The sequence below is a fragment of the Ranitomeya variabilis genome, chromosome 5 (genome assembly GCF_051348905.1).
Source record: "Ranitomeya variabilis isolate aRanVar5 chromosome 5, aRanVar5.hap1, whole genome shotgun sequence".
Lineage (NCBI taxonomy): Eukaryota > Metazoa > Chordata > Amphibia > Anura > Dendrobatidae > Ranitomeya > Ranitomeya variabilis.
The window spans coordinates 552187180-552213282 of NC_135236.1; the positions used below are offsets into that span (position 1 = coordinate 552187180).

General features: G+C 39.9%; 1 protein-coding gene across 1 annotated transcript in view; it reads left to right on the plus strand.

Moving 5' to 3' along the window:
- Positions 1-5566: 5566 nt before the first annotated feature.
- RGS14 (regulator of G protein signaling 14) overlaps positions 5567-26103 on the plus strand; it is a 261749-nt gene continuing 241212 nt past the window's right edge. Inside the window, exon 1 of the mRNA XM_077265913.1 lies at positions 5567-5689. Coding sequence (XP_077122028.1) covers positions 5645-5689 — 45 coding nt within the window. The 5' untranslated portion in view covers positions 5567-5644. The remainder of the gene's footprint in view (positions 5690-26103) is intronic.

Consider the following 26103-nt stretch of genomic DNA (forward strand, 5'->3'; position numbering starts at 1 on the left):
TCGCACATCTCGTGACAGAGAAGGCCACCAGAAGGATCTTGCCACCAAATCCCTGGTACCAAAAATTCCGGGATGACCTGCCAATGCAGAAGAATGTACCTCAGAGATGACTCTGCTGGTCCAATCATCCGGAACAAACAGTCTATCAGGCGGACAACGATCCGGTCTATCCGCCTGAAACTCTTGCAAGGACCGCCGCAGATCAGGAGAAACGGCCGACAAAATTACTCCCTCCCTAAGGATACCTGTGGGTTCAGAATTACCAGGAGAGTCCGGGTCAAAACTCCTAGAAAGGGCATCTGCCTTAACATTCTTAGAACCCGGTAGGTATGACACCACAAAATTAAAGCGAGAAAAAAATAAAGACCAGCGCGCCTGTCTAGGATTCAGGCGTCTGGCAGTCTCAAGATAAATCAAATTTTTGTGGTCAGTCAATACCACCACCTGATGCCTAGCCCCCTCGAGCCAATGGCGCCACTCCTCAAACGCCCACTTCATGGCCAAAAGCTCCCGATTCCCAACATCATAATTCCGCTCTGCGGGCGAAAATTTGCGAGAAAAGAAGGCACAAGGCCTAATGACGGAGCAGTCGGAACCTTTCTGCGACAACACTGCCCCAGCTCCGATCTCCGAAGCGTCAACCTCAACCTGAAAAGGCAGATTCACATCAGGCTGACGCAACACAGGGGCAGAGGCAAAACGGCGCTTAAGCTCCTGAAAGGCCTCTACAGCATGAGGGGACCAATTAGCAACATCAGCGCCTTGTCTGGTCAAATCAGTCAGTGGTTTAACGACATCCGAAAAACCAGCAATAAATCGGCGGTAAAAGTTGGCAAAGCCCAAAAATCTCTGAAGACCCTTAAGAGAGGAGGGCTGAGTCCAGTCACAAATAGCTTGCACCTTGACGGGATCCATCTCAATGGAAGAGGGAGAAAAAATATACCCCAAAAAGGAAATTTTCTGGACCCCAAAAACGCACTTAGACCCCTTCACACATAAAGAATTAGACCGCAGAACCTGAAAAACTCTCCTGACCTGCTGGACATGAGAGTCCCAGTCATCAGAAAAAATCAGAATATCATCCAGATATATTATCATAAATTTATCCAGAAAATCGCGGAAAATATCATGCATAAAAGACTGGAAAACTGAAGGGGCATTAGAAAGACCAAAAGGCATGACCAAATACTCAAAGTGGCCCTCGGGCGTATTAAATGCGGTCTTCCACTCATCCCCCTGCCTGATCCGCACCAAATTATACGCCCCACGAAGATCAATTTTAGAGAACCACTTAGCACCCTCTATACGAGCAAACAAATCAGTAAGCAATGGCAATGGGTATTGATACTTAACAGTGATCTTATTCAGAAGCCGATAATCAATACATGGTCTCAAAGAGCCGTCTTTTTTTGAGACAAAGAAAAACCCAGCTCCCAAGGGAGAAGAAGATGGACGAATATGTCCCTTTTCCAAAGACTCCTTTATATATTCCCGCATAGCAGCATGTTCCGGCACAGACAAATTAAACAAACGACCCTTTGGATATTTACAACCCGGTATCAAATCTATGGCACAATCGCACTCACGGTGCGGAGGTAACGACCCAAGCTTGGGTTCGTCAAAGACGTCTTGATAATCAGAGAGGAACTCAGGGACTTCAGAGGGAATGGACGACGAAATAGAAATCAAAGGTACGTCCCCATGAATACCCTTACATCCCCAGCTCAACACAGACATTGCTCTCCAGTCCAAGACTGGGTTGTGAGACTGCAACCATGGCAATCCCAGTACCAAATCGTCATGTAAATTATACAGCACCAGGAAACGAATAATCTCCTGGTGATCCGGATTGATACGCATGGTTACTTGTGTCCAGTATTGTGGTTTATTATTAGCCAATGGGGTGGAGTCAATCCCCTTCAGAGGAATAAGAGTCTCCAAAGGCTCTAAATCAAAACCACAACGATTGGCAAAGGACCAATCCATAAGACTCAGAGCGGCGCCAGAGTCAACATAGGCGTCCGTGGCAATGGATGACAAAGAGCAAATCAGGGTTACAGACAAAATAAACTTAGACTGAATGGTGCCAATGGAAACAGACTTATCAAGCTTCTTTGTACGCCTAGAGCATGCTGATATAACATGAGTAGAATCCCCACAATAGAAACACAATCCATTCTTCCGTCTAAAATTCTGTCGCTCGCTCCTGGACAGAATTCTATCACACTGCATACTTTCTGGCGTCTTTTCCATAGACACCGCCAGATGGTGCACCGGTTTGCGCTCCCGCAGACGCCTATCAATCTGAATAGCCATTGTCATGGACTCATTCAGACCTGCAGGCAAAGGGAACCCCACCATAACATCCTTAACGGCATCAGAGAGACCTTCTCTGAAAGTTGCCGCCAAGGCGCACTCATTCCACTGAGTAAGCACAGACCATTTACGGAATTTTTGGCAGAAAACTTCAGCTTCGTCTTGCCCCTGAGATAGTGCCATCAAAGTTTTTTCTGCCTGAAGTTCCAAATGAGGTTCCTCATAAAGCAAGCCCAAGGCCAGAAAAAACGCATCCACATCGCGTAACGCAGGATCCCCTGCTGGCAATGAGAAGGCCCAATCTTGAGGGTCACCCCTGAGCAAGGAAATCACAATCCTAACCTGCTGAGCAGGGTCTCCAGCAGAACGAGACTTCAGGGACAAATAAAGCTTACAATTATTTCGGAAATTCTGGAAGCTAGCTCTATTCCCTGTAAAGAACTCCGGCAAAGGAATTCTCGGCTCAGATACCGGAGCATGTACCACAAAATCTTGTAAATTTTGTACTTTCGTGATGAGATTATTCAAACCCGCAGTTACACTCTGGAGATCCATTATTGTCAGGTGCACACAGAGCATACAGAGATTAGGAGGAGAGAGAGAAAAAAGACTGCAGCAAGGCAGACTGAAGGAAAAAAAAAAAAAAATTCCAGCAGACTTCTTATAACTCTCCTTTCTCAACCAGGTCTTTAACACTTTATTGGCCGGTCAAACTGTCATGGTCTCTGCAGGCAGAGATCATAGCAAGCCTATAGAGGGACAAGCTCTCGGAAGATGGAACTATACTGACCATGAACTAAGCCTGCCGCGCAACTAGAAATAGCCAGGTAGCATTTCCTATTTATCGCTAGATGCCCAGCTCTGGCCTAAGACCTAAATAGCTAGCAGAGGGAAATATAAGACCTGGCTCACCTCTAGAGAAATATTCCAAAGAAGACAGTAGCCCCCCACATATAATGACGGTGAGTTCAGATGAAACAACAAACGCAGCAGGAAAATAGACTTAGCAAATTTGAGGTCCGCTTACTAGATAGCAGAAGACAGATAGTATACTTTCATGGTCAGCAGAAAAACACTAACAAAACACCATCCAGAGATTACCTTAAACTCTGGCATTAACTCATAACGCCAGAGTAGCAATCCCTGATCAACGAGAGCTTTCCAGACACAGTAACAAAACTTCAGCTGTGAACTGGAACAAATAGGCAAAACAAAACATGGACAAAAGTCCAACTTATCTAGTAGTTGTCTAGAAGCAGGAACAAGCACTGAGAGGCATCAGATAACATTGTTGACCGGCAAGAAACCACCAGAGAAATGAGCTTAAATAGCGACACCCACTACTGATGGAACCAGGTGAAACAGGAAAGAGGATGACAAGTCCAATTCCACAAGCGGCCACCGGGGGAGCCCAGAATCCAAATTCACAACAGTAACCCCATGACAAAATGTACTCAATACTTGTTCGGGGCTCCTTTTGCATCAGTTACTGCATCAATGCAGTGTGGCATGGAGGCGATCAGCCTGTGGCACTGATGAGGTGTTATGAAAGTCCAAATTGCTTTGATAGCAGCTTTCAGCTCATCTGCATTTTTGGATCTGGTTTCTCTCATCTTCCTTTTGACAATACCCCATAGATTCTCATTGGGGTTATAGGGTCAGGTGGGTTTGCCGGCCAATCAAGCACAGTGATACTGTTGTTTTTAAACCAGGTATTGATACTTTTGGCAGTGTGGACAGGTGGCAAGTCCTGCTGGAGAATGAAATTTCCATCTCCAAAAAGCTTGTTGGCAGAGGGAAGCATGAAGTGCTCTAAAATTTCCTGGTAGACGGCTGTGCTGACTTTGGACTTGATAAAACACAGTGGACCTACACCAGCAGATGACATGGCTCCCCAAACCATCACTGATTGTGGAATCTTCACACTAGACCCCAAGCAGCTTGGATTGTGTTCCTCTCCACTCTTCCTCCAGACTCTGGGACATTGATTTCCAAATGAAATGCAAAATTTACTTTCATCTGAAAACAACACTTTGAACCACTGAGCAACAGTCCAGTTCTCTTTCTCCTTAAGGTAAGACTCTTCTGGCATTGTCTATTGTAGCCCATGTCCTGGATACATCTGTGTGTGGTGGCTCTTGAAGAAATTACTTCAGCAGCAGTTCACTCCTTGTGAATCTCCCCAAAATTTTTGAATGGCCTTTTCGTAACAATTCTTTCAAGGCGACGGTTATCCCAGCTGCTTGTGCACCTTTTTCTACCACACTTTTTCTTTCCACTCAACTTTCCATTGATATGTTTGGATACAGCACTCTGTGAACAGCCAGCTTCTTTGACCTTTTCTGGCTTACCTTCCTTGTGGAGTGTGTCAATGACTTCCTTCTGGACATCTGTCAAGTCAGCAGTCTTCCCCATGATTGTGGAGCCTACCGAAACAGACAGGGACCTTTTTAAGCGCTTGGGAAGCCTTTTCAGGTGTTTTTTGTTAATTATTCTAATTTACTGAGATAATTACTTTTGAGTTTTCATTTGCTGTATGCCATAATCATCAACATTAACAGAAATAAACACTTGAAATAGATCACTCCATTCATTCTGTATGAGGCTTTATTAAAAAACTGAATGCAGCACTTGGCAGCCCCATACTGACTGGATGAAGTGGCGGTTGAGCATGCGCACTGCAGCTCCATTCTTACAGGTATCAAAATTGCCTTGTTTTGCCGATCGGTGTGAGTCCCAGCGGTCGGACACTCACTGATTTACAAGTTATCACTTATCCCATGCATAGGTGATAACTTGTTTTCAGCGGGCAGGCCCTTTAACTTACACTTCTGTAAAAAGAATTTATTTCTAGTGTAAAACAGAGTGTTTTAGATGTTTTTTTTTTAAATTGTCCTTATTCCATTGCACAGCTGACGACACCCAATAGTATAAATCTAACACTGCATTATGCCATAGTAATAACTGGTAATAACCAGCATTCATCTATCAGAGTATACATGTGATTCCTACAGTACTTAGTCTGTAATGGATTTCCAGAATTGTGGTCACCATAGGGTGAGAGAAGGTGAGCTGTGATGAGATGTGTGGACCCCCACCTTCAATAAACACATTTGTGTACATTTTGAAGAGAATAGCTTTTCGTCATCTGAGAACATAGCTTCCTGCTGTGGTTCCGTTTCTGCAGCAACGCTTCCTGTGGTTTTGGTGGAAAGCGGTAGTATGGCTTTTAAGGATGCCATAGGTTGATAGGGGCTGGGTGGTTCAGTTTTCACTAGTCCCATCATCTCTTCAGAAATGACAAACATTGCAAAAGGCATATGAGAGGATGCCAGGGAAAATGACATTTCTGGACGTTCCTAAGGGCAGATTGGTAAGTGCTTCTTTCTTACTGCTGACAAGCCTAGCCTGATAAGGTCATTTCCAGCTGACGAGATATCTCTTCATTTGGCCTCGGCTGTTTCATCACGAGATGCTCTGCTCGTGTTAATGAATGCATTCCTTCACCGAGCTGGAATACATTATTTTAACAGAAGTGGGTTAAAGTGTAGCAGTTTGTAGCCAGTTAGATATTCCTAATAAATAATCCGGTCTGCTCAGTGTTTATACTGCTCAGTCCGGTTAGCTTATCTTCCAGTAAATATTACCGCTTAGTATAACTAGGCTGAAGTACAGCTGTGCACCACAGAGGCCGAAATAAGTCCATACACAGCTTTCTTGTATATTTTTTGCTACATAATCAATCTTTGAAGTATATAATCCCATAAGAGGCATGAGTTTTGAGTCTGGCCGAACACATTTAATAGCTGTTACCGGATATTCCTCCTGCCACAAACCCCCATACATATGCATACTTGTTTGGCCAAGCGTGCTTAATTTTTCAATGGGGACAGAGCAGTAAGGTATTGCTGGACACCTTTGGCTAAGACTTATCTCTTGTAGGAACTAAAAGATCATTTGTTTTCACTTATTTAGGATGGACAAACATCTGATGGCTATCCAATAAATGGTCATTGGAACCCATTGACCGTAGTCTAGTGCGTATGGCCAGCTTTCGTTTTAAGGAAGTACAGTCTTCTGTGTACACATTATAAAAAATGTTGCATTTTTTTGTGAGGGAAAACATGCATCCTATAAACATTATTTGTTATCAATCCAAACAGTTCTTCTAAAACTTTGATTCACGCTGGCCGAACCACCCAATAATAGTGGGACCAGACCACCATCTAGTGTGTAAGGAAGAATCCAGACAGGAGAAAAAAATCAGACAGATTGAATGTAATTTTTCATCTCCAGGGAAATAAACTATACCAAGTGGTGTCTGGCAACAGATTACCCCAGTCTTCCTATTAAAAACACATGAATGTTTTGCTGAGATGAAAGTTTTCGTGCATGGGAGAATTAAGAAAAAAATGCTGGATGGAGGAAGGTTCTCCTTGGCACTGGAGGAGCTACCCCGTAACAGTCTAGAGACTGGAAGTATTAGCAACATTTTTTCTACTATGTCCAAAAATGTGAATTTGACCTGATTCTTCATCAGCAAAAACACAGACAAGCATCAGGCAATAAAAAAAATCTTACTAATATTAGTAGTCTCAAGACTGTAAGTGGGGAGTGTCTTCAGTGTCAGGGAGACCCTCCATCCAGCAGAGCACATGGCTGAAACCCTATATAAGGTAAAGGAGAGTGTTCTGCCTCACGTGCAACCTCAATAGGAGAGTATAACATCTCAGTATACACAAACAAATGTCTCTATAGCATATTGGTCCTGCACATGAAGTGCTCCACTTTTCATACAAGTGGTGGAGTTTGAAGAGGTAGGTGTCAATAAATGACTATTCCACCAAGAGATATCTCATATGTATGCCCACTATTTGATTGCTTGAAACCCCACTAATCATTGGTGCAAGAGTCCCGAGGCCCAGGTTCTCCTCAACAGTATGTCTGCTACAGGAAGCTGTTTGTACAGAGATGTCAAGAATTCTGTTGTTCCATGCATCCCCCTGACAAATATGGAACAGCTAAGTGAGAACACACACCTGTTTCCATATATCCCATACAGTTACATGTGTCATGCTTCTGAGTTTGAACCCTTGAGCCTCTGTTTTGTGGTTGGCTTCTCTCTGCACTGAGCCACAGCAGATACACCTTTTCTCCAGGTGTTTAGGGTCTGTTATTCTGGCTGCAGTCTGTTTAGCATAACACAGCTGTTATCATTTGTTTGCCCTATCACCTTTTTGATGCGTCTATATTTTTTCCCCCGGCTCCCTCGCAGTGTCCTGTCCTGGCCGCAGCTTCTCCTGTATGCGGTCACGTGGGGCCGCTCATTTACAGTAATGAATATGCGGCTCCACCCCTATGGGAGGTGGAGCCGCATATTCATGACTGTAATCGGCGGCCCCACGTGACCGCATACAGTAGAAGGTGCGGCCAGGACAGGAAGCAGCGACAGCCAACGAGGGAGGCGGGTGAGTATTTTCAGAACAGCGGGGGGGGGCGCACAGGGGGTGGGGACATGGAGCTTTATTTTAAACACGAAATACCACTAAAAAAATGGATTATTCATATCTTCTTTACAGCAAACGCTACTGCACAGAAGATATGAATCGCGGCTTCAGCACCATGTGGGGGGGACAGCGCTTACTGGAGCGCTGTCTCCTGCACGGCACACGGAGAACGTCCGTGTGCGGTACGTATTTTACACGGACCCATTGACTTTAATGGGTCCGTGTAATACGTGCGCTCCCACGAACACTGACATGTCTCCATGTTTGGCACACAGAGACATAGTCCGCAAAAAATCAATGACATCTGCACAGATGCATTGATTTTAATGTGTCTACGTGTGTCAGTGGCTCCGGTACGTGAGGAAACTGTCACCTCACGTACCGGAGCCACTGACGTGTGAAACCGGCCTTAGGCTGTTCTTCAAACTGCGACTGGGCCTAATGTAGATCAGCAAAAAAAAAATATTTCAGGACATCCATGGGTGTTCGCTCTAAGGCTGTGTGCACACGTTCAGGATTTTTTGTGTTTTTTTGTGTTTTTTCGCTATAAAAACGTGATAAAAAATCTTTAAGAACGCATACATATGCATCCCATCATTTATAATGCATTCCGCAATTTTTGTGCATATGTTGCATTTTTTTCCGCGAAAAAAACGCATCGCGGTAAAAAACGCAGCAATTTTTTGCGGATTTCCCACTATATTATTGCATTGGAAATCTCCGGAAAAAAACACAAAAAAAACTAGAGAAAACCATGAAAAAAACACAAAACAAATGCATGCGGATGTCTTGCAGAAAATGTCCGGTTTTGTTCAGGAAATTTCTGCAAGAAATCCTGATGTGTGCACATAGCCTAAAATGTTTTTTGTGCATGAAGTCTATTCTGTAGGCCACAGTTCAAATGTGGTCACTCTGCTCCCTGAGGAAGTTGTTGTGAAACGCGCGTAGGGGCGCGTGGTCACCCCCATGGACACAGGTATGGATATGATTTAGAGGGTGGTCTCATGTCTCTCCCCTCACTTGGGATATAATATGTATATGGTCACTGACTAATGGAATTTAACCCTATTATGGGAGTCTAATCTAGAGACAAGATGAGATTTACCCTATTTTGGAGACTTTAACTTTTTGGATAAAATTGAATGCACTTTCACTTTATATTATATATGGAATATATGACCATGTGTGGGTCATAAGAGATAGTCTCATATCCAGGTATCTGTTCCTGGGGTACTACTGAGTTTTGGTGCACCCTTAACTGTACTTGATTGCTCTGTTTTAAACATTTGGCTTGTAATATTGTGTCATAATTGAATACTAATAAATATATAATTTTTATGATACATTGTTTGTGGTTATATGCTCCAAATTTTGGTGTTTTGATATTGAGAGGGAGCTCCATAGGATAGGTTCCATTGTCCTAAGCCTTGACTTTGGGACTAATAGTCACTATTGTATTATGATATCTGCATTTGAGATATTGTGTATGTTCATTAATTTTGCGGATTTTTTGCAGATTTCCCACTATATTATTGTGTTGGAATTCTCCAGAAAAAAGCGCAAAAAATCTGCAAAAAAACCACACAAAAATCGCGAGAAAAACGCGAAAAAAATGCATGCGGATTTCTTGCAGAAAATGTCCGGTTTTGTTCAGGAAATTTCTGCAAGAAATCCTGACGTGTGCACATAGCCTTTTATTATTTTTTATTTTGCATGAAGTCTATTCTGTAGGCCACAGTTCAAATGTGGCTCTTAGATGAGACAAAAGGAAATAAATTATTAACAGGAATTTTTAAATTGAAGACACAAATACAAGTAATTGATTGACAAATCAATACTACATTAAAGGGGTTGTCTGGAATTTACTTTTAATTGTCTATGGGACTGCAGACATAGAAAAAAACAAATGTACAAGAGAAAAAAAGGAGGAGGGGCACCAGAAAATATTCATGACACGTATACAGGTATGCTGCAAACAATGTGGCAAAACAATAACATATGATACGAAGAAAAAAAACACACATTAATTGAATTGAGCACACACCCAAAGTATTAGAAATAACAAAAAAATCAAATAAGTTTGTTGAAATATTTAGAGGTACAAATACGTTAAAGACATAAAAAAACCCACTAGAAACATGTCTCTGTAATATAATAATTATTGCGACCCATTCATATAATAATGGAAGCTATCCTACTCCTAATATGTGTTATTGTAGCGCCCCCACTGCCGCAGGGCCGAGGGGTACCCGGTACCGGGCCTCTGAGTCTCTGCTCTGGGGTTGTCACGGTGGCTAGACCCGGTCCGTGACCCTGCTGAGGGGCGCCCAATGAAAGGTGTGGGTGGTGATGCTGTATTGGTGCGGGTCGCAGTAAATAACGAGGACACCAGGTTGCAGTCTCTTTACCTCTTTACTGAAGGCCCCAGGATCCTCAGTCCGGAATACGGTTAACTGGGCTGCGCAAGTCCGGCCGGTCCGATGGCACCTCCAGAGTTCCCTTTGCAGGTGGAAATCTGTGCCTACCTTCTAGCGCTTGTGTGTTGTGGTCCTCCCCTGCTGTGCTTACGGGATAGTCCCCACAACTGTTGTGTCTGTTTCTGAAGTTCCCTCACAACTCGATTATGATGTTCTTCTTCGTCCCCCAGATGATATGGCTAGGACGCACCCGTATGACGGGTAGGCTCGGAGCTCTTCCTGGACCCTAGTGTTGCCCCTCTCCTGTTGTTGCCCCCTATGTCTTCTTAGGTGAATTGAGTGAGACAGCCCGCCTATAACTGACTGTCCTGACGTAGGTTTGAAGTTAGGCCTGGAGCTCTATACTTCCTCGGCGTTCCGGCCACCGGCTGTGCGCCTCAGTAGGATGTTGCCTCGTCTTACAGCACGACTCCTACTGGTGTTTCTCCTTGTTGCGTTGATCACTCAGCACAATAAACCTCGCTTCTTGTCCTTTCTTAGGGCACCGCCGCTATCTCGTGCAGGCGCGGTCCCGTAACGTTCTCTCTGTTCGCTAGGCCTCTGTCAGGATCCCACCCCTGACAGTGACCCCCCTGAGTCTTCCCCTGCAACACCCTCTGCCACAGGATGTTGCCTGGCTCCAACCCAGTCAGCTTTCTCTCTAACTTCCTATCTAACCCCCAGTTTTACCAGACTGTGAGGAGTGGCCTAATACATAGCACCCTTAGCTCCCCCTGGAGGCCAGACTGTGAAGTGTATTGGTGTCTGTGATACCTGGTCAGATGAACTCCTTCAGTGCCATCAGACGTACCATAGCCCCCCTTAGCGGCGGAGCATCAGTACTGCAACGACCAGGACTCTGGGGCGCTGCATTATGATAACGACTTGCACTAAAATCAGGACAGAAAATATACACAATCAGTGCGAATGGATCTTAACAACAACAAACAAAATCAAGATGCACTTGGTGGCAGCATAACGTTTTGGGTTTCTTCATCCCTGTAGCCCTCTGATCTCCTCCATTTGCACTTTATAACATGTGGCATTTAGTTTGCACCCTATGTCACTTCATTTGTACAAACTAACTCGCTAGTGGAAATTGCCATGGTACTCTCATAAAGCCCTAATGTGGCGATACAGAAGAAAGCTTGCAATCATCTAAACCTGCTACAGCCTCAATAACAGCTAAACTGAGTTTCACACGTTAATCTATTGGGTTAAGCTTTAGTTTACTTTTCCTTGTTAGTTCATCTTACTTGTCTAGCTCATGACACTGTGTGTACTTTAGTGAAATGTAAGTGGATTGGGTAGAACCCCAAAAAAATGTTATTGCATTTTTACATATTCAGAGAGTTTGGGTACCGTCACACAGTGCAATTTTGATCGCTGCAACGGCACGATTCGTGACGTTCCAGCGATGCATTTACGATATCGCTGTGTCTGACACGCTGCTGCGATCCGGATCCCCGCTGAGAATCGTACGTCGTAGCAGATCGTTTGAAACTTTCTTTCGTCGTCTAGTGTCCCGCTGTGGCGGCATGATTGCATTGTGTGACACAGGTTGTATACGATGTGCGCACAGTAACCAACGGCTTCTACATCGCAAATACGTCATGAAATTATCGCTCCAGCGCCGTGTATTGCAACGTGTGACCGCAGTATACGACGCTGAAGCGATACTTATACGACGCTGCAACGTCACGAATCGTGCCGTCGTAGCGATGAAAATGGCACTGTGTGACGGTACCCTTTGCCTGCGAATTATCTGTTTACAAGAGATCCACTTTCAGGATAAACCTCGGGTACAGTGGTCATCCCACTCAGTACAAACAACATTCTCCAGGGGAGTCTCCATTCTATTCTATAGATCTGTTAGATGGGAACCAGGGGTGCTTCAGAAAGACACAGTTGAACGCTATAGGGTCAATTAGTCAAGATAAGGTGATTCTTTGGTCAATCTTGATGACGGGCCATTTTGGAGCGGATGCTAATGATTAACTAAGAGACTTGGCAGTCAACTTTTGAAGATGTGAAGGCAATTTAATGCAATCAAAACTGCAGTACAGAGTCCAGACGTTCAGGTCTAACAGTGACCTTCATCAGTATACTGACTGCTATTCTGATGTAAAGTGATATTAAGGGAGAATGAGACACAGTGTCTCCTTGTATCCTATGTTGTATTTAACGGCTTGAAAAATTTAGACTAATGGTCTTTACCTAGCAGCGGATACCGTGTTTGACTGTGTAATAGATTTCACTTCTCATCGGACAACATTAATCACAGGGAGTACAACGGGTTAAAGGGAACCTGTCACCTGAATTTGGCGGGCCCTCTGTCCGGTCCGATGTTTCCTCAGCTTTTATTGACCCCTTCCTTTCCCGCTGGGCGCAATATTTTCGGGAATTTCCGTCGGTTTCCTCCGTAGTTCACGCGTGCGCAAAGCAATCTTGCCTTGCGCACACGCAGTATGCTTTGCCCAACTGCGGGCAAAGCCGAAAAGCATTAGTGCGCATGCGCCAGCGCACTATGTCCCGGGAGTATTTCGCTGTGTTAATCTCGGCATCTAGTACCCTCCTTTTTATAAGATACTAGATGAAGAGACCGGCGTTGCCTGGGCATAGTAACTAATTGTGTAGTTACTTATAACAAACATCTTTTGCCACAGCATCTCTAAAGTGAATGTATTCCTTGGCTCTGCATTTCTTTTGAATTAGTCAGATATACAGAAGACGTTCACTCTCAATTTTATATGTCAATGATGAATTGGTGGAAGAGATGTCTGCATTTGAGGATGTGATTTTCCTCACCAACTCTTGTCATGATCCTATAGGCATAGAAGTACCTGGCCGACACTTTTTTCCCTGAAGGGTTGCCTGTTGCAGGATTTGTATTAGGTATTTCAAAGTGATAGCCATCCTGTCCCTGCCAAAGAATAATTGCATATTGCAGTGCATCATAGGACCTGCGAGTTTCTGCCACCGTTGCAAACCATTGTTCCTTTTCTGAAGCACAATGTCAGAGCTGTGAAACTCATTACCCACAATCAAAATAGCTACCTCATCAAATGTGGGGGTATTGAAACACCGCTAATGCTCACCTTGTGGTGCTTTGTCAGCTCTGATTACAACTTTGTAATCATCACTTGGCATGCATCCAAGTACAGTCTTGAAAAGTTGAACATATGGATTGTTTAAGTGAAGGAACTTCTGCAAGTTAGTGACAATATCAAGGTGAGTGTTTGGAATTATAGAGCATATCTGCTGAGCCTCTGCTTCTACATTTCCAATGAAATAGAGTAAAAAAAATTCCTTGTAATTGAAGCAGCTTTGAACGTGGGTCTCTTACCTCCTCCTCCCTGCAGGTCCGCATGCAAAATGGCTGCGGGGCTGCATCCGGGTCCTGCAGGGCTGTATCCGGGTCCTGCAGGGAGGTGGCTTACCAGCGCCTGCTCAGAGCAGGCGCTGGGAAGCCTCCCTGCTGTGCCTGTGTGATCACTGATCTGACACAATGCACAGCAAAGTGTCAGATCAGCGATCTGTCACTTTACTGTGATGTCCCCCCCTGGGGCAAAGTAAAAAAGTAAAAAAAAAAAATATTTACATGTGCAAAAAAAAAAATAAAATTCCTAAATAAATAAAAGTAGTGTATAATCGGGTGGTTTCGTCAAACTCAATTTGACAGGTGGACACGCCCCTATCAAGATGTATCAAAGTGTGTAACCCCTCCCCCCTGCCAGCTGGCCTCCTTGTCTTCTAACAGCAGCTGTGTGGCAGCTCCCCCTCCCTTTTTATATAGTTTAATATTATTTTCACTGTATTTGATACGGTGAATATTATCTCCGTAATTGTTTTATATTAGAGTTTTATATTTATAGGGGAATTATAACGCGCGCATTATGTATGCGGGCATGTTACAACATGAATGTTATCCCCGGGGCATGTTACAACTTGCCTGTTACCCCCGTAATTGTTTTATATTAGAGTTTTATATTTATATGGGGATTTATAATGCTCGCATTATGTATGTGGGCGTGCTACTATATAGTTTAATATTATTATCGCTGTATTTGATACAGTGAGTGTTATCCCCGTAATTGTTTTATATTAGAGCTTTATATTTATAGGTGATTTATAATGGGCGCATTATGTGTGCGACCATATTACAACAAGCGCAGGTATGAATCGTGGTGTTTTATACGTTTATAAAAAAAAGCAAAAGACAGGGTATTGTAAAAGTAAAAGATATTTATTGTAAATAAACACAACTCAGAGACATTTCAACGATTCTTGCAGAGTATAAAAGCAGGTGCATTAAATAACACGTTGGCTATACAGCAACAAACGCCTTACAGAATAATGTGATTATTTATCCACTATAAGTTGTGGTTCATTATCACTGAACACATTCTAACTGCAGAAACTCCGGCAGTCTAGTTAATGGCCACACAACTGCTTGCATTTAAGTAAGGAATACTGTCTCCTACTTAATTACCCTAACAGCTGCGATCACGGTGCTTGGAAAATGACTGCATATGATTCTAACCGGTGTTTGTGGGGCTCCCCGCAGCTGTTTCTCAGGCACCCCAAATAACGGCGCAAGCAGAGGATGGCTAAAAATAGTTTACTGTGTGAAGTAAGGCATGGTAGAATTCCCACTAGCCGAGAAAACACAGAATTTGCTAGCAGCTGTCACACAAAGCATCTGTAACCTTGAACGTCCTCTAAGAATTTAAACAACTAGTTAGATCAGCGAAGACAAGTGCAGGGGGTAGATATACAATACAATGCAATAGACTTTATTAAAGTATGTATCAGACAGGCGTGATATTTACTAAGCCAGCTGAAATGAATTTGCCTCTGTAATCAGAGCAGTGTATTTTATACACAGTGTTCACATATAGTGAATAGTGCTTCTATATGTATTTGTGCTGAGAGTGCATTCTGCAACCAGAGCAATACTGCTAGCTATCAGTATGAAACTTTCAGACAAGTACAGGATATTCTGGACATATTATGTATAATTATTAGTTAATTGTTCACTAAAACGATCATTTCTGACAGAACAATGTCAAATTTTGACAAAGACAATTCAATAATATAAAAATTCTTACAGAATATAAAAAAGCAAAAACATTAAATATGTATGTACACATGCATGATTTAGCTTAAAAGACATATTATGTATAATTATTAGTTAATTTTTCACTAAAATGACACAAAATTGTGTTTTATAATACACCATGCTGTTTATTCATTATATGTTGTATTAAATAGAGTCTAACTATCACATTACATGTCTTGCTGTACCAGTAAGTGTTCACATATAGTGAATAGTGCTTCTATATGTATTTGTGCTGAGAGTGCATTCTGCAACCAGAGCAATACTGCTAGCTATCAGTATGAAACTTTCAGACAAGTACAGGATATTCTGGACATATTATGTATAATTATTAGTTAATTGTTCACTAAAACGATCATTTCTGACAGAACAATGTCAAATTTTGACAAAGACAATTCAATAATATAAAAATTCTTACAGAATATAAAAAAGCAAAAACATTAAATATGTATGTACACATGCATGATTTAGCTTAAAAGACATATTATGTATAATTATTAGTTAATTTTTCACTAAAATGACACAAAATTGTGTTTTATAATACACCATGCTGTTTATTCATTATATGTTGTATTAAATAGAGTCTAACTATCACATTACATGTCTTGCTGTACCAGTATGTATCAGACTGCAATGGCACATCACACTGCTTGCTGTAGTGAATAGAGCTTCTATATGTATTTGTGCTGAGAGTGCATTCTGCAACCAGAGCGATACTGCTAGCTATCACTGTGAAACTTTCAGACAAGCACAGTATATTCTGGACATATTATGTATAATTATTAGTTAATTTTTTCACTAAAATTATAATCTCTGCCCGAACAGCGGATTAAACTTGAAAATTTTGACAAAAACTATCCTATATTAATGTGCGTATTTTTATTACACTCACCCCAGGTCATATTATGTATAATTATTAGTTAATTGTTCACTAAAATGATAATTTCTGCCCGAACAGCGGGTTAAACTTGAAAATTTTGACAAAAACTATCCTATATTATGGCTCGTATTTTTATTACACTCATCCCCAAATGAGCCATTGCTAATTTGATGACACAATTTTTAGCATTTCAACACTATACATTAACTAAATGCTAGAGCTTATGTTACAGTATTTTATCTGTTTATTTTATAGCATTTTATCTGTTTATTTTATAGCATATTAGATTTTCACATTATTTGTAGCTGTTTGTGCGGCTGCCTCTGTAAGCCGCATTTTTCCGCCGACAGGCCATAAAGATGTGACCGTAGCCGCAGCTCGCTGAGCGTTACCACCGGACTCACTTCTCTTTGGAGGCTTCTGAATGTACACTATTCCCACCCACGGACAGTTTTCATTTAAAAATATGAATATTATTGAATATAATGTATTACCTATGTTACAGTATTTTATTTTCCCGGTGTTACATTTGTTTTGCTGTCTGTTTTACCACTTCAATGCTATACATTAACTAAATGCTAGAGTTTCTGTAACAGAAACTAGGGACCAGTGTTTTGACAGGGTATAAAGCGGTTGTTTTATACATGACAGGTATATGAATATAAAAAGTAAAAATCATCACATGTACAATTAACATACACCATTACACTTCTTATAAAATAGAGTATATTATGTATATTCTGTGTTTCTGCCCGATTATTTGATTATTTGATTTATACCTCACTGTATGGGATTATTATGTATAGATATGAATATTACTGAATAGCCTCATATCTCCCCGGCCGTAATAGGCTCTAATGCTATAACATCCCACCTCTGCTTGCTGTCTCAGATCTCAACCACAGTAATAGAGTCTGGTGGTATAACCGGCCACCTCAGTTTCTGTAGGGGGAGCGGGGTGTGTTTCTACAGTATTATTCTGTTGTGAGCTTGAAGTCTGGGCACTATAACTGCTAACAGCTGCTAAGATTTTCTGTGGTGCAGATACAAGCACTCAACTTGCTAGCAGCTGTTAAAATGTATCTGTACTGACCACTAAATAGATGTCAGGTTGTGTGATATAGTTTAATTTGTTAATACAGTGAATATTATCCCAGTAATTGTTTTATATTAGATGTTTATATGATATATTAAGATTAGTCTTGCTTGACAAGCCAGTGTTCTGACATTTTCATAAACCTATAGCCCCAATAATATTTATTTGGACTGCAGATAATTAATTAAAAGCGCATAAAGCGTGTTAAATAGACAGTACACCAAAATCACAGCGAATCAAAATGTATTAAATTGATTACTGATACGCTTCCAACAAATTGATAATAATATCAAAAGTGTACCAACAATATTTATTCTCTTTTATTGACATCGGATATCGTAGCGCCTGTGCCGTCTATTTGCACACAACCATTTTGAAGCCGTGTTTTGCAGACCTTAAACATTTGTATAACAGCTGTGTTTCTCATGATTTTTCTAGCGCAGCTCGCTGAGCGTTACCACTGCACTCATTTCTCTTTGCTGCTTCTGAATGTACACTATTCCCAACCATGGACAGTTTTCCTTTAAAAAATATGCGTATTATTGAATATAATGTTTTACATATGTTACAGTATTTTATTTTATTAATAGTTACTTTTAACTATTCTTTTAGAGTGCCTAGTAGATTTATATTCTTTGCCTGATATATTTCTACACAAAGCTTCAAACTATTTTGTAATTTATAATGTATCACAGTAGTTTCATATGAAGTTACATCTTAGGCCCCATTCAGACTATTGTAATATCTGTAGCTTAAAATAGAGCCAAATAGCTACTTTCAAATCCGGACATACACCACTGATTTTAATGGGGTCTAAGGGGGTTCTATCATGGTTTCCACATAATAGTTATGGAAAGAATAATGCTACAGAATTGGCCGCTCCGGTTATAAAACAAAAATGATGAAAATTATCCATGATGTTAATGTGAAAAAGGCTTATGCCGTGGGTTTATGGATCTCTACAATAAACACCATGTGTAGAAATTTGGCTCTAGAACTTGTTGGATTAGTGAATATAATAACGTTTGTCATATTTTATAACATGCAGCTAATGATTCCTGCTTTCAACTTGTATGTAACTGGATTAAAATAAAGAATAATGACCTAGCTGATTTGGGTGATATTGTAAAACCATTTATTGTTTCTACTACTTGGCAATTGTTACATTCAGTTATTTTTATTTATTTATTTATTTTTATTTTTATTTATTTATTTATTTATTTTTCCATGGAATTTGTTAGTCATTACAATTATTTTTGCTCCCAAGATAGGCTATTAGAGCCACCAAGCTACATAAGTGTGCAGGCTCCTGAATATTACAATTACAAAACATTCAAAGTTTGTTTCTCCACTTTTTGCAGATAATAAATCTTAATTTCTTTATAATCTGACTTTTAGTTATAGTTTGTCGCCGTTCTTTGGCGTTCTATGTATACCGTAAATTTTGCTTCCTTTCAGTGAATAATATAAGACAGATTATTTTTATTCAAAAAACATCTAACTTATGTATACTTTTAAAGCTTTGTTACATTTCTAACCGGTCTTCACCATGCTGTGTAACATAAATACATGCGGCCTTGTAGTGATTTAATATAGTGCACCAAACATGATATGGTTTTTGGTTTCTCTGAACTGACGCAAACAAAACATATAAGGTAGTACGGCACAAGCCGTGAGCGTGCCCGCAGCTCAATCTTTATAGAAATAATACTTCTGCACTCATGGCCACTTCTCCTCCAACTTTACCTCCTGAACTCATCATTCACTGTGAAGTAATGCAAAAATCCAGCTTTGTGCTGATGGAGGCATCAACATTTTGCCATTATAAGTTTGTGGCTCTGTAAAGAGAGGTGAGAATTGTCGAAAGGTGCTGTATGTGTTGTGTGTGTTTGTTGTGTGTGTTTGTTGTGTGTGTGTTGCATGTGTTGTGTGTGTTCTGTATGTTGTGTGTGTGTATGTTTGTTGTGTGTGTTGTATGTGTTGTGTGTGTTTGTTGTGTGTGTGTTTTGTTGTGTGTGTTTGTTGTGTGTGTGTTTTGTTGTGTGTGTTTGTTGTGTGTGTGTTGCATGTGTTGTGTGTGTTCTGTATGTTGTGTGTGTGTGTATGTTTGTTGTGTGTGTGTTGTATGTGTTGTGTGTGTTTGTTGTGTGTGTGTGTGTTGTATGTGTTGTGTGTGTTCTGTATGTTGTGTGTGTGTATGTTTGTTGTTTGTGTTGTATGTGTTGTGTGTGTTCTGTATGTTGTGTGTGTTTGCTGTATGTGTTGTGTGTGTTCTGTATGTTGTGTGTGTGTATGTTTGTTGTGTGTGTTGTATGTGTTGTGTGTGTTTGTTGTGTGTGTGTGTGTGTTGCATGTGTTGTGTGTGTTCTGTATGTTGTGTGTGTGTATGTTTGTTGTTTGTGTTGTATGTGTTGTGTGTGTTCTGTATGTTGTGTGTGTTTGCTGTATGTGTTGTGTGTGTTTGTTGTGTGTGTTTGTTGTGTGTGTTGCATGTGTTCTGTATGTTGTGTGTGTGTATGTTTGTTGTGTGTGTTGTATGTGTTGTGTGTGTTTGTTGCATGTGTGTGTGTGTTGCATGTGTTGTGTGTGTTCTGTATGTTGTGTGTGTGTATGTTTGTTGTTTGTGTTGTATGTGTTGTGTGTGTTCTGTATGTTGTGTGTGTTTGCTGTATGTGTTGTGTGTGTTTGTTGTGTGTGTTTGTTGTGTGTGTTGCATGTGTTCTGTATGTTGTGTGTGTGTATGTTTGTTGTGTGTGTTGTATGTGTTGTGTGTGTTTGTTGTGTGTGTGTGTTGCATGTGTTGTGTGTGTTCTGTATGTTGTGTGTGTGTATGTTTGTTGTTTGTGTTGTATGTGTTGTGTGTGTTCTGTATGTTGTGTGTGTTTGCTGTATGTGTTGTGTGTGTTTGTTGTGTGTGTTTGTTGTGTGTGTTGCATGTGTTGTGTCTCGTTTTGGTGTACTGTCTATTTAACACGCTTTATGCGCTTTTAATTAATTATCTGCAGTCCAAATAAATATTATTGGGGCTATAGGTTTATGAAAATGTCAGAACACTGGCTTGTCAAGCAAGACTAATCTTAATATATCATATAAACATCTAATATAAAACAATTACTGGGATAATATTCACTGTATTAACAAATTAAACTATATCACACAACCTGACATCTAGTTAGTGGTCAGTACAGATACATTTTAACAGCTGCTAGCAAGTTGAGTGCTTGTATCTGCACCACAGAAAATCTTAGCAGCTGTTAGCAGTTATAGTGCCCAGACTTCAAGCTCACAACAGAATAATACTGTAGAAACACACCCCGCTCCCCCTACAGAAACTGAGGTGGCCGGTTATACCACCAGACTCTATTACTGTGGTTGAGATCTGAGACAGCAAGCAGAGGTGGGATGTTATAGCATTAGAGCCTATTACGGCCGGGGAGATATGAGGCTATTCAGTAATATTCATATCTATACATAATAATCCCATACAGTGAGGTATAAATCAAATAATCAAATAATCGGGCAGAAACACAGAATATACATAATATACTCTATTTTATAAGAAGTGTAATGGTGTATGTTAATTGTACATGTGATGATTTTTACTTTTTATATTCATATACCTGTCATGTATAAAACAACCGCTTTATACCCTGTCAAAACACTGGTCCCTAGTTTCTGTTACAGAAACTCTAGCATTTAGTTAATGTATAGCATTGAAGTGGTAAAACAGACAGCAAAACAAATGTAACACCGGGAAAATAAAATACTGTAACATAGGTAATACATTATATTCAATAATATTCATATTTTTAAATGAAAACTGTCCGTGGGTGGGAATAGTGTACATTCAGAAGCCTCCAAAGAGAAGTGAGTCCGGTGGTAACGCTCAGCGAGCTGCGGCTACGGTCACATCTTTATGGCCTGTCGGCGGAAAAATGCGGCTTACAGAGGCAGCCGCACAAACAGCTACAAATAATGTGAAAATCTAATATGCTATAAAATAAACAGATAAAATGCTATAAAATAAACAGATAAAATACTGTAACATAAGCTCTAGCATTTAGTTAATGTATAGTGTTGAAATGCTAAAAATTGTGTCATCAAATTAGCAATGGCTCATTTGGGGATGAGTGTAATAAAAATACGAGCCATAATATAGGATAGTTTTTGTCAAAATTTTCAAGTTTAACCCGCTGTTCGGGCAGAAATTATCATTTTAGTGAACAATTAACTAATAATTATACATAATATGACCTGGGGTGAGTGTAATAAAAATACGCACATTAATATAGGATAGTTTTTGTCAAAATTTTCAAGTTTAATCCGCTGTTCGGGCAGAGATTATAATTTTAGTGAAAAAATTAACTAATAATTATACATAATATGTCCAGAATATACTGTGCTTGTCTGAAAGTTTCACAGTGATAGCTAGCAGTATCGCTCTGGTTGCAGAATGCACTCTCAGCACAAATACATATAGAAGCTCTATTCACTACAGCAAGCAGTGTGATGTGCCATTGCAGTCTGATACATACTGGTACAGCAAGACATGTAATGTGATAGTTAGACTCTATTTAATACAACATATAATGAATAAACAGCATGGTGTATTATAAAACACAATTTTGTGTCATTTTAGTGAAAAATTAACTAATAATTATACATAATATGTCTTTTAAGCTAAATCATGCATGTGTACATACATATTTAATGTTTTTGCTTTTTTATATTCTGTAAGAATTTTTATATTATTGAATTGTCTTTGTCAAAATTTGACATTGTTCTGTCAGAAATGATCGTTTTAGTGAACAATTAACTAATAATTATACATAATATGTCCAGAATATCCTGTACTTGTATGAAAGTTTCATACTGATAGCTAGCAGTATTGCTCTGGTTGCAGAATGCACTCTCAGCACAAATACATATAGAAGCACTATTCACTATATGTGAACACTGTGTATAAAATACACTGCTCTGATTACAGAGGCAAATTCATTTCAGCTGGCTTAGTAAATATCACAAAGAAAGAAAATTGAGATCCAGCTCCATAAAAGTCCAAAGTTTAATGAAGTCCTTAATTAAAATACAGACAGGTAATAGTGCTCCCTCCGGTAATATTCCCAAGTGTGAGAAGCAAACGGCAACGCGTTTCGATCCGAAGATCTTTTTCAAAGCCATACCTGTATCTGAGTGTGTTTCCTCTTTATAGAGAGAACCACAAATCAGATTAAACTATAGGATCACATGACATAACTAAAGGTCCTAATAAAAACATTAACAACATCTATATGTATATACAGTTAAAAAATTCATTTTATATTTAACAGTAATGCAACATCGTTTCAGTACGTTTATTTAATCCCATCGGGTGTCTGGTATTCAAATGGAAAATCCAATACGCCTCCCGTGTAAGGAGACGTCTTCTCATATCTCCACCCCGCCGAGGTATATGCACCTGTTCTATGGCCTGAACCTGGAAATTAGCGGTGTTTCGCGCATGATGAGTCACAAAATGTCTAGATGCTGCTGATATATTTCTATTATTACTCGTAATATTAATGATATCATGCAGGTGTTCTCTAATACGGGTTTTAAGTTTTCTAGACGTGCAGCCCACATATGAGATATTGCATTCCTTGCAGTTGATTTTATACACCAAATTAGTGGAATTACAATTAATATATTGTTTGATACTGAACCTAATCGTACCTTCTGCATTTTGAAAAATTTTCGCTATCAATGCATGTTTGCATGTGCTGCAATTATTAGTACCACATCTGAAAAAACCCGGGTAATTTAACCATGTTTTTTTCTGTCCCATGATTTGGGAGTGGTATAAACTGGGAGATATTTGGCTCCCTACAGTTGGAGCCCGTCTAGATACTATATTAATTCCTGACTTTAAAATATCATTGAGATGTTGATCTTCATGGAGGATGGGCAGATATGTATGAATAATATTTTTTATTTTGTTGAATTGAGGACTATATTGAAAACATATATATGGCTTTTTTGCCTGATCCAAATCTGTCCTCCTTTCAGAATTTATTAATTCGTTCCGATCCTTTTTTTCTACTATTTTCTTTGCTCTATTAATTGTCCAGTTTGGATATTTCCGATTTTTTAATTTATCTTCAATCTGCTTAAATTCTCCCTGAAGATCTACTTGCATAGAGCAATTCCTTTTGATCCTAGTGAACTCGCCCACCGGAATTGCCCTAATCGTGTGCTTACTGTGACTACTATCAGCATGCAGAATGGTGTTGCCACTAACCGGTTTGTGATGGGTTTTTGTTGTAATATTTAAATCAATAGATCCGCTAAGTTCTAAATCCAAAAAAGAAATATTAGTCCTATCAAATTTATATGTGAACTTGATGTTATATTGGTTCTCATTGAGATAATTAACAAAGTGTGGTATGGCAGACACACTGCCCCCCCATATAATGAGGGTATCGTCTATGTATCTGCCATACCACACCATGCACTCCAAATAGGGATTGGCCACCGAAAAAACATATTCCATCTCCCAAAATGACATGACCAAATTAGCCAGTGAAGGTGAGTATTTGGCACCCATGGCCATATACCTCGGCGGGGTGGAGATATGAGAAGACGTCTCCTTACACGGGAGGCGTATTGGATTTTCCATTTGAATACCAGACACCCGATGGGATTAAATAAACGTACTGAAACGATGTTGCATTACTGTTAAATATAAAATGAATTTTTTAACTGTATATACATATAGATGTTGTTAATGTTTTTATTAGGACCTTTAGTTATGTCATGTGATCCTATAGTTTAATCTGATTGGTGGTTCTCTCTATAAAGAGGAAACACACTCAGATACAGGTATGGCTTTGAAAAAGATCTTCGGATCGAAACGCGTTGCCGTTTGCTTCTCACACTTGGGAATATTACCGGAGGGAGCACTATTACCTGTCTGTATTTTAATTAAGGACTTCATTAAACTTTGGACTTTTATGGAGCTGGATCTCAATTTTCTTTCTTTGGACTACGCCTGGCTTCCTGCAAACAGAGTTCCGTGCACCTGCAGTCATCAATGGTGAGCTGGCTTACAACTTTCTTTTTTATTTAGTAAATATCACGCCTGTCTGATACATACTTTAATAAAGTCTATTGCATTGTATTGTATATCTACCCCCTGCACTTGTCTTCGCTGATCTAACTAGTTGTTTAAATTCTTAGAGGACGTTCAAGGTTACAGATGCTTTGTGTGACAGCTGCTAGCAAATTCTGTGTTTTCTCGGCTAGTGGGAATTCTACCATGCCTTACTTCACACAGTAAACTATTTTTAGCCATCCTCTGCTTGCGCCGTTATTTGGGGTGCCTGAGAAACAGCTGCGGGGAGCCCCACAAACACCGGTTAGAATCATATGCAGTCATTTTCCAAGCACCGTGATCGCAGCTGTTAGGGTAATTAAGTAGGAGACAGTATTCCTTACTTAAATGCAAGCAGTTGTGTGGCCATTAACTAGACTGCCGGAGTTTCTGCAGTTAGAATGTGTTCAGTGATAATGAACCACAACTTATAGTGGATAAATAATCACATTATTCTGTAAGGCGTTTGTTGCTGTATAGCCAACGTGTTATTTAATGCACCTGCTTTTATACTCTGCAAGAATCGTTGAAATGTCTCTGAGTTGTGTTTATTTACAATAAATATCTTTTACTTTTACAATACCCTGTCTTTTGCTTTTTTTTATAAACGTATAAAACACCACGATTCATACCTGCGCTTGATGTAATATGGTCGCACACATAATGCGCCCATTATAAATCACCTATAAATATAAAGCTCTAATATAAAACAATTACGGGGATAACACTCACTGTATCAAATACAGCGATAATAATATTAAACTATATAGTAGCACGCCCACATACATAATGCGAGCATTATAAATCCCCATATAAATATAAAACTCTAATATAAAACAATTACGGGGGTAACAGGCAAGTTGTAACATGCCCCGGGGATAACATTCATGTTGTAACATGCCCGCATACATAATGCGCGCGTTATAATTCCCCTATAAATATAAAACTCTAATATAAAACAATTACGGAGATAATATTCACCGTATCAAATACAGTGAAAATAATATTAAACTATATAAAAAGGGAGGGGGAGCTGCCACACAGCTGCTGTTAGAAGACAAGGAGGCCAGCTGGCAGGGGGGAGGGGTTACACACTTTGATACATCTTGATAGGGGCGTGTCCACCTGTCAAATTGAGTTTGACGAAACCACCCGATTATACACTACTAATAAAAAAAATAAATATATATATTGTTCCAATAAATACATTCCTTTATCTAAATAATAAAATAAAACAATAAAAGTACACATATTTAGTATTGCCGCGTCCGTAACGTCCCGACCTATAAAACTGTTCCACTAGTTAACCCCTTCAGTGAACACCGTAAAAAAAAATAAAAAAAAAAACGAGGCAAAAAACAACGCTTTATTATCATACCGCCAAACAAAAAGTGGAATAGCACGCAATCAAAAAAATATGTAAATAACCATGGTACCGCTGAAAATGTAATCTTGTCCCGCAAAAAATGAGCTGCCATACAGCATCATCAGAGAAAAAATTAAAAAGTTATAGTCCTCAGAATAAACGATGCAAAAATAATTCTTTTTTCTGTAAAATAGTTTTTAGCGTATAAAAGCGCCAAAACATAAAAAAATGATA